This window comes from Drosophila subobscura, chromosome U (genome assembly GCF_008121235.1).
Source record: "Drosophila subobscura isolate 14011-0131.10 chromosome U, UCBerk_Dsub_1.0, whole genome shotgun sequence".
NCBI lineage: Eukaryota > Metazoa > Arthropoda > Insecta > Diptera > Drosophilidae > Drosophila > Drosophila subobscura.
Window position 1 is genome coordinate 21267 of NC_048534.1, and position 10279 is coordinate 31545.

Consider the following 10279-nt stretch of genomic DNA (forward strand, 5'->3'; position numbering starts at 1 on the left):
GACTTCGAGTCCTCTTTGATAGACTCCGTACAACAAAACTGAGGGAGCCTGACCCGTTGTTGAATGCACTGAATTATTTACTGCGTATTCGACCTTATCTAACAATTTATACCAATCGGAATGCTGAATGGGATCTGAAATTTTTGCTAGCATCGCTTTAATTATTCTATTTATTCGCTCTACCTGGCCGTTTGCTTGCGGAGATGCCGTAGCTACCTTAACGTGTTCAATATTGTTCTCTACCAGGAAGGAGCTGAATTCCATCGACGTAAAACAAATTCCTCTATCACTAATCACTCTTCTTGGTCTGCCATAATATTCAAAGTAAACTGGAGTTTACTTCCTTCGTGCTTGTTGAATTCACGGAATAGAGCTTAACGTACTTTGTAAACGCGTCCACTATGACTAATATGTGTTTTTTCTTTGAAAGAATGGCTGGCAATGTCACAAAATGGTCTATATGAATTGTGTCGAACGGAATCGGTTCTTTCTTAATATTATGCAGTGTACGATTATTCCCGTGTCTGGGTACTGAATTCATAATACATTTTAGACAATTTTTAATAAAATGTTCGACCTTGATTCCATGCTCGGAAACCAATAGTGCCTCCTTATGTCCGCTATACACAAAAGCTCCCATGTGGCATAGCTTCTCATGTACCGAGCGAGTAACATTCTCCTCCATTTCCGATGGGACATAAAGCAAGATCATATCATCTTTTATTTTTCTGTACACTAATCCATCCTCTAGTGTAAAATTCTTTAATGGTCCCGACTCTAACTCATCTCTTAATTTGGTTATTTCTGAATCTCTACTCTGCGTTATCTGTAGCTGAAGATTTATCTCGTCCTCGTTTAGCACTGAAGATCAATAGCTTCAGACGCTATTATCTGATCTGATTTACCCATATTTTGAATGTCTACGGAAGATTCTAAACACCTGCTCAGCGCATCGACATGCGACATGAACTTCCCACTTCGGTGAACAATTACATATTGATGTTTTCGAACTCTAAAGCCCATCTGGCAATTCTGGCATTAACACTTTTTTTTATTAAGCGTGAGGGCTAATGAGTTACAATCAGTATCAATTTTAAACGGAATACCCTCCAGATATATATGGAATTTTCTTAATGAGTACACAATTGCTTGGACGTTTCCAGCTCGAAACTATGGTATCTCGACTCGGCTGAAGTTGCGGACTTTGAAAAAAACGCAATTGGGTGGAATTTCCCATCGTCTTGTTTTTCAATAAGATACCACCATAACCATGAATACTTGCGTCGCAATGTAATTCGGTCTCTCTATCTGGATTATATAATGCAAGAATTGGCTTTGAAGATAATCTAGAACATAGATCCTGAAATACTTTATGGCATTCATTCCTTTTGACAGGGTCAAATAAACTCAAACGTAACCCCTGGTCTTGTCAGGTTCTTAATTGGCTTGACTATTGTTGCAAACGCCGGAATAAACCGTCTAAAATATGAAAAATAAAGAGTCCTTTCGACTTCGTACACATTCTTTGGAACTGGAAGGTGCTTAATTGCTACTGTATGCTCTTCATTAGGCCTTATTCCCTCTTTGCTAACTCTGAATCCCAAAAAGTCTATCTCTGTGGCGCAGAACTGACATTTCTTTAGTTTTAGTTCCAGTCGGAATTCCGTAAGCCTTCTTAAAACTCGTCCTAATAAAATTAAATGCTCTTCAAATGTTTTGGTGCCGATTGCGATATCATCCATATAAACCGCAATATTGCCTCCCTTAATTAATGGCTGAAGAACGAAATCTGTGAACCGTCTAAAACAAGCGGGTGCTATTTTTAATCCGAACGGCATTTTCACGTACTCGTACTGACCATTTGGTGTCACAAACGCCGTGTACTTAACGGAATCTTTGGCAACCTTAACTTGATGAAATCCACTTTTTAAGTCTAATATACTGAAAAACGATTGCCCTCCAGCTTCTCTAGGCAGTCATCTATGCGCGCCAATGAGTAACCATCCCTTTCAACAATTTTATTTAACTGTCTGAAATCTACACATAATCTTTTTTCTATACTTTTCTTTTTCACTAGCACGGTTGCTGAAGAGTATGGTGATTTACTCGGCCGAATGTGGCCCGGACTTCAAAGGTTCGGAATCTGAATGGTCGGAAATTAAAGTTTCGGAATCTGAATGGTTGGAATTTAAAGGTTCGGAATCTGAATGGTCGGAATTTAAAGGTTCGGAATCTGAATGGTCGGAATTTAAAGTTTCGGAATGTGAATAGCCGGAATTCAAAGGTTCGGAATCTGAATGGTCGGAATTTAAAGGTTCGGAATCTGAATGGTCGGAATTTAAAGGTTCGGAATCTGAATGGTCGGAATTTAAAGTTTCGGAATGTGAATAGTGGGAATTCAAATGAATGATCTGAAACTGAGGGCTCAACCTGCGTTTCTATTTTATTGTTTTGATTTTCGGAAGCAGAAATATACTTATGTTTGCAGAGATTACAACTTAACATAGTCCTATCAGATTTCACCGGACTGAATACACAGTGCAGAATTTTTTCAGAGATTTCCAAATTATATTTATTTGCCTTTAGTTCAATGTTTGGCGTTTCAATAGGTTCACAAAATTTTAATTTTAATAATTTAATTTTTTTTCTTAGAAAATCTCTTCCACATAAAATAGGATAAGGAATGTAGTTATCTGGAACAACGTAACATAATATTCTGTGCATAATACCAGAGAATGACATAAATATCCAGATCTTCCCAAACTTACATAACCGAAAATTTCCCAATCCCTTAAAGTTCGTTTCCTTTAAACTGTTTTCTCTTAAATTAAGTGGTAATGCGGAATGACGTATTAAACTAATTGCGCTGCCGGTATCAAAAAGAGAAGTATACTGATTATAAATCCTATCTGGCGTATCTATAGTGTCGCACGAGATTCTTACCGTATTTATTACTGCCACTTCGTTATCGTCTACCACCTTGCTAGTCCCTTCCTGTCGGAATTGATCCGACAATGCCACCGCTTTATTTCCTGAAGGTGGTGGGACCTTGCAGTTTTTGATAGCATGGTCCATGGAGCCGCAACGGAAACAGGAGCCCTTCATCCTCTTGGGCTGTGTACACGATTGAGCGATGTGTCCAGTGCCCGAACAATTGTAGCAGCGTACCGTAATTCCACTGCTTGCCGGAATGCTATTGTGTCCCATCAGCTTCTTTGCCGACTGCGATGCGCTCCAACGTTTTTTACGCCTTTCTTCGTAACCGTGCGACAGCTTCACAAGTTCGCCAATAGTTTTGGCCGGATAGAATATGGCAATGTCCGCGGAATCGTTTTTTAGCCCGTCGATCACGAACTGTACGGCTTGTTCTTCGTCGATCGGAGCTCGTTGCGCAATTTCTTGCATTTGCAGTACATAACCTAGAACTGACATCTTTCCCGGGCAATAAACCGTAGATTTGAGAGTGTTTATTACCTCTACTATTGGCGGAAATCCGGCCAAATGTGTCCAGGAAACCTTTCTTAAAGGCAGCATACGACGTCGCCTTGTTTACTTTCAAAAACAATTCTGCGTCCGTTTCCGCCTTCATTAAACGTCGCACGCACCTGAGCTTAAACGCATCCGTCCCCTTGCAGTTCAGTTCAAACTCTTCCATCCATGCATGAGCGCTGTTTACTTTTCCTGCATACGGTTCCATAATCTTGCGCAGTTCTTCCAGGGCTTGCTTCCTCTGGAAATTTTAACTTATCTCTGCTTCTATCATAAAATCGTTCGGCTTCCAGCCTCTTAGCTTGTGAATCTGGCGAAATTTCTGAACCGTCTGATTTTACTTCCATATTCTTGCTTTCTTCACCAGGTAATTCCATTAAGTCAGCGCCATTTGCCATTGCCAGTTGCCGGGACCTACTTTTAGCTGTCTGAATGTTGCAGCCTGATCGAACTCAATGTTATTTTCGATCAGCCACTCTGAAACTGTGTGTCTGTTCATCTTCTGCAGAAACTGCGACGCCACGCCAAAATCTAACGGTACCGAACGTTCCAGAAACAGACAAATGTTCTGTATGTATGTATTTGCTTATGCTGCGACGAACAGACGCCATTACGTACATATGTAGGTCGTGCTATCTCCCTTCTGCTACCGGAGTCTTATGTGCCGAATGTATGAGTGGCAAAAAAAATTCTTCGAATTATAGGCACGTTTCCTTTATCCCACTTCTGAAGTTGTGAAGGGTTCTCCAAAGCGCTATTTTGTATATTTTTACGGAGTTTAAGATTTATTTTTGCACATGTTTCCTTAAATGTATTTTTTTTTATATCGTTCTCTTCTCTAAGCAATCTCTCTCTCCTCCTTCACTTCCATCGACTCCCGGCCCGATCCAGCTATCGATCGCTGGTCCACGATAGTTTATCGATAGTTAATATTTTGTTACTCGATAGCCTACTAGCTACTTCACACTCGATAGTTAACATTAGTTACTCAATAGCTTAAACTACTTAACACTACTTAACAATCGATAATTAACATCAGTTACTCAATAGCTTAAACTACTTAACAGCTCGGCCATTCTGACCTTTTGATCGACCCGATCATCTTGGTTGCTTAGTTTAGTATATACAAGTTGTTTAAGATATCTCTATTATTACGGTATATTTTCAGAATCAACTACGACACCATTTCGCCAGTCTGCCCATTTTCTTAATCTATTAGCCTCAATTATACCTTCGTAAGGTATTTGTGTTACTTGACCGTTTTCTATATCTGTAATTACATATCTGTCGTTTGGTAACGCTTTTTTCACAATATATGGGCCTTTAAATTTTGGTATGAATTTCTTATTTGAACCTATTGTAGTATCGACATTCCGCACTACCACAAAATCCCCAATGTTATGTACTATATGTGCTCTGTGGTTTTTCTTAAATGCCTCATCTGTTTTGTTCTGCATCTTCTGAATCTTGTCACTTGATGCCTTCCGTACTGCATTCAGATTCCGGGCCAAATCCGATTTATCCTCAAGATATTCACTAAGTGAATCGACTTCGAGTCCTCTTTGATAGACTCCGTACAACAAAACTGAGGGAGCCTGACCCGTTGTTGAATGCACTGAATTATTTACTGCGTATTCGACCTTATCTAACAATTTATACCAATCGGAATGCTGAATGGGATCTGAAATTTTTGCTAGCATCGCTTTAATTATTCTATTTATTCGCTCTACCTGGCCGTTTGCTTGCGGAGATGCCGTAGCTACCTTAACGTGTTCAATATTGTTCTCTACCAGGAAGGAGCTGAATTCCATCGACGTAAAACAAATTCCTCTATCACTAATCACTCTTCTTGGTCTGCCATAATATTCAAAGTAAACTGGAGTTTACTTCCTTCGTGCTTGTTGAATTCACGGAATAGAGCTTAACGTACTTTGTAAACGCGTCCACTATGACTAATATGTGTTTTTTCTTTGAAAGAATGGCTGGCAATGTCACAAAATGGTCTATATGAATTGTGTCGAACGGAATCGGTTCTTTCTTAATATTATGCAGTGTACGATTATTCCCGTGTCTGGGTACTGAATTCATAATACATTTTAGACAATTTTTAATAAAATGTTCGACCTTGGATTCCATGCTCGGAAACCAATAGTGCCTCCTTATGTCCGCTATACACTTAAAAGCTCCCATGTGGCATAGCTTCTCATGTACCGAGCGAGTAACATTCTCCTCCATTTCCGATGGGACATAAAGCAAGATCATATCATCTTTTATTTTTCTGTACACTAATCCATCCTCTAGTGTAAAATTCTTTAATGGTCCCGACTCTAACTCATCTCTTAATTTGGTTATTTCTGAATCTCTACTCTGCGTTATCTGTAGCTGAAGATTTATCTCGTCCTCGTTTAGCACCGCTATTATCTGATCTGATTTACCCATATTTTGAATGTCTACGGAAGATTCTAAACACCTGCTCAGCGCATCGACATGCGACATGAACTTCCCACTTCGGTGAACAATTACATATTGATGTTTTCGAACTCTAAAGCCCATCTGGCAATTCTGGCATTAACACTTTTTTTTATTAAGCGTGAGGGCTAATGAGTTACAATCAGTATCAATTTTAAACGGAATACCCTCCAGATATATATTTAATTTTCTTAATGAGTACACAATTGCTAACGTTTCCAGCTCGAAACTATGGTATCTCGACTCGGCTGAAGTTGCGGACTTTGAAAAAAACGCAATTGGGTGGAATTTCCCATCGTCTTGTTTTTGTAATAAGATACCACCATAACCATGAATACTTGCGTCGCAATGTAATTCGGTCTCTCTATCTGGATTATATAATGCAAGAATTGGCTTTGAAGATAATCTAGAACATAGATCCTGAAATACTTTATGGCATTCATTTGTAAACTCAAACGTAACCCCTGGTCTTGTCAGGTTCTTAATTGGCTTGACTATTGTTGCAAACGCCGGAATAAACCGTCTAAAATATGAAAAGAGTCCTTTCGACTTCGTACACATTCTTTGGAACTGGAAGGTGCTTAATTGCTACTGTATGCTCTTCATTAGGCCTTATTCCCTCTTTGCTAACTCTGAATCCCAAAAAGTCTATCTCTGTGGCGCAGAACTGACATTTCTTTAGTTTTAGTTCCAGTCGGAATTCCGTAAGCCTTCTTAAAACTCGTCCTAATAAAATTAAATGCTCTTCAAATGTTTTGGTGCCGATTGCGATATCATCCATATAAACCGCAATATTGCCTTCCTTAATTAATGGCTGAAGAACGAAATCTGTGAACCGTCTAAAACAAGCGGGTGCTATTTTTAATCCGAACGGCATTTTCACGTACTCGTACTGACCATTTGGTGTCACAAACGCCGTGTACTTAACGGAATCTTTGGCAACCTTAACTTGATGAAATCCACTTTTTTAGTCTAATATACTGAAAAACGATTGCCCTCCAGCTTCTCTAGGCAGTCATCTATGCGCGCCAATGAGTAACCATCCCTTTCAACAATTTTATTTAACTGTCTGAAATCTACACATAATCTTTTTTCTATACTTTTCTTTTTCACTAGCACGGTTGCTGAAGAGTATGGTGATTTACTCGGCCGAATGTGGCCCGCTTCTAACAATTCATTAACTAATGTTTCTAGTATCTTACGCTCGTGGTATGAAACTCTACTCGGTGCTGGAATCTAAAGGTTCGGAATCTGAATGGTCGGAATTTAACGGTTCGGAATCTGAATGATCGGACTTCAAAGGTTCGGAATCTGAATGGTCGGAAATTAAAGTTGTAAGGTAGTCTTTTTCATAGGCTGAGGTAAGCTCAGCCTCTCCAGGGCCACCTTACAAAGAAATTTGTATAGTGCCGGGACCCGAGATTGCGGAATGGTGACGCCGTGTGTGGAGGGGTGGGATTATGGGCGAAAAGGGAACCTGATCGGTGGTTCGCGGAGGCGCCTTCTGGCAGTGTAGCCGCCCCTGTCTGCTCCGGCTCGAGTGCCCCTGGTAGTACCTAGGAAGCACCCGTCTCGGAGACAGGCACGCGCCGTTTGAGAGCCCGCGGTCTGGCGCGGTAATGACCTGCGACCAGCCCAGCGGAGCCTCCAACGGTGGGCGACCACACTTACCGTCTTGCACTTGCACTTTGAGGGAGGGGAAAGGGGTGTTAAATTTACATTAATTCATTCCACGAGCACATTGTTAAGTTCTATTTGCATTTATTTAACTTCTTATTGTTGGTTCTTTGCCCTGTGCTTAAATATCCTATATTCCTGCCTACTCGCACCAAACTAAGTCTTGAAAGGGATACAGCACGCAGCCTCGCTCACCCGATCCGCTCGATGTTCTTCCTTGGCTCCTCCTCTGGCGCTTTGTCCTCGTGCGATCTTTGTTCCTTGGTCCCAGTGGGGTGTGTCCCACGTGTTTCACGCACTGCCCACTGACTTGGGGACTTTTTACATGGCTTAACTGCTCCGCTTGCTGGTCAAAATCTAACTCCCCGAGGCGGGCTCCGCGTGGCGATCGCGAGCCCTTAGCTGCGGTCCCTTGTCCGGGCTGCGCTGCCGCTGCTGCCGTCGCTGCCCACGCCCGGGGCTTTCGTGCGGTTGGCCGCTCTCGGGCTGCTGCCGGCGCCCTTGCTCTCTCGCTCTCTGGGCTGGGGTTCGCTTCTGCTGCTGGCTCACGTCGTCGCAGTGTTCTGCTGCTGGCTCGAGTCGCCGTTCTCTTTTCGTTCGGCTGCTCTGCTGCTGGCGCTCGGCGCTGATCTCGGGCTCTGCTGTCCTCTTTGCTATGCTGTTCTCTTTGCTCTGCTGTGGGCCACCGTGGGCCGCGAACTTAAATTATCGCTTCAAAATGTACCCTTATAATATAATTTCCTATGAATGTTCCAGAATGCTCAATAATAACAACTATAACTACTTACATACTACAAAAATGTGAGTCGTCACACCCCCCCCTTTCTTCCCGGGTGATAACAGATGATGACGCCGCCGGCCGGGCGATCGTGGCCCTGAAGACGCTTTTTGGCAACGTCATAGCGAAGCGTCGTCGCCAGTTTCCTTGCTGTTGGTTGGTACGATGTTGAAAACTTTGAAATATCCTAACGTAATACTACTAACAATGTTATACAGTGTCTTATACTAATCCGCTTTGTGAACGGCCCCAAATTTACTTGCTAGTCCTTGCTGGTTGTCGGTGTTGCGGTCGAGCGGGTGCTCGCCGTCTTCGTTGTCCTGCTGTTCCTCGTCGTCGTGTTTCTGGTAGGCTTTCAGGTTGGCTACCCCGGCGGTGCGCCGTTGTCCAGTCTCCGTATGGCGAATTCTGGCTATGTTGGGTGAAATGAACTTGGTTACCTTATACGGTCCCTCGTACCGTAGGCTGACTTGGCTGCAAATCCGTCGTTGGCTGGCCTAGATAGTACGTGGTGCTTTGCTAGCACCAAGGTGGTCTCCACTCGCGACGTCGTAGGTTGTAAGGGCGGCCCTGTTCCGCCGATGCTCGCTGTGTCTTATCCCTCGCCGTCTGGAAAATCTCGCATAGCTGCTTCAACCGGGTTTCGGGATCGGTAGCGGCTATTCCCGATCCGGGCATGACTTCGTCGTACAATGCTCCTGTCAGTCTCGGCTTTGCACTTGCTCCTGCTAAAGTCACGTCTGCCATGCTGGCCAGTATCCCAAGTCGAACTGGTTCCACCTCGGTCTTCTGGTCCTCCGGTCTGATGCGAAACGGGTTCCTCTGGGTGGCTCTCGGTCGTGCAAGGCCAAGAACGCCTCCCCAAGTCCTGTCTCGTTCTGTTGTCGACAATGATCCGCCGGCTACCTCGCGGTTGCAGGTGCCGAGGTCATCTCGAATCCTCGTTGTCACTGCTGATGGGACGACCGCCTCGCGGATGCAGGCGTCGTCCTGGTTTGTCCTTGTTGTTTCTGCTGATGGGACGACCACCTCGCGGATGCAGGCGTCGTCCTTGGTTTTCTTTGTCGTCTCTGCTGATGTGACGATCGCCTCGCGGATGCAGGCGTCGTCCTTGCTTGTCTTCGTTGTCAATGATGACCCGCCGGCCACCTCGCGGTTGCAGGTGCCGGGGTCATCCTGAATCCCTACCTTCCCTGGTCGTGTGACGACCGCCTCGCGGATGCAGGCGTCGTCCTTTAGTTCCTCGTCGTCGATGATGACCCGCCGGCCACCTCGCGGTTGCAGGTGCCGGGATCATCTTGCTTCCTTGTCCTCCCTGGTCGTGTGACGACCGCCTCGCGGATGCAGGCGTCGTCCTTGCTTGTCCTCGTCGTCGATGATGGCCCGCCGGCCACCTCGCGGTTGCAGGTGCCGGGGTCATCCTGAATCCTTGCCTTCCCTGGTCGTGTGACGACCGCCTCGCGGATGCAGGCGTCGTCCTTGCTTGTCCTCGTCGTCGATGATGACCCGCCGGCCACCTCGCGGTTGCAGGTGCCGGGGTCATCTTGCTTCCTTGTCCTCCCTGGTCGTGTGACGACCGCCTCGCGGATGCAGGCGTCGTCCTGTCTGGTCCTCGTATTCACTATTGATGTGACGACCGCCTCGCGGATGCAGGCGTCGTCGTTGCTTGTCCTTCCTGGTGATGTGACGACCGCCTCGCGGATGCAGGCGTCGTCCTGTGTTGTCCTTGTATTCACTGCTAATGTGCCGACCTCCTCGCGGATGCAGGAGTCGTCCTGTCTGGTCCTCGTATTCACTGTTGATGTGACGACCGCCTCGCGGATGCAGGCGTCGTCCTGTCTGGTCTTTGTTGGCGCAAAACCTTGC

At 44.6% G+C, this 10279-nt stretch overlaps 1 protein-coding gene across 1 annotated transcript; it reads right to left on the reverse strand.

Annotated features, from left to right (window-relative positions):
• Positions 1-2755: 2755 nt before the first annotated feature.
• On the reverse strand, positions 2756-3478 carry LOC117900840. Its single transcript, XM_034811352.1, has 2 exons — positions 2944-3478; positions 2756-2866 (listed from the first exon to the last, which is right to left on the reverse strand). The coding sequence occupies exons 1-2, from the start codon at positions 3430-3432 to the stop codon at positions 2858-2860; spliced, it is 498 nt and encodes a 165-aa protein (XP_034667243.1). The 5' UTR covers positions 3433-3478; the 3' UTR covers positions 2756-2857.
• Positions 3479-10279: the final 6801 nt, after the last annotated feature.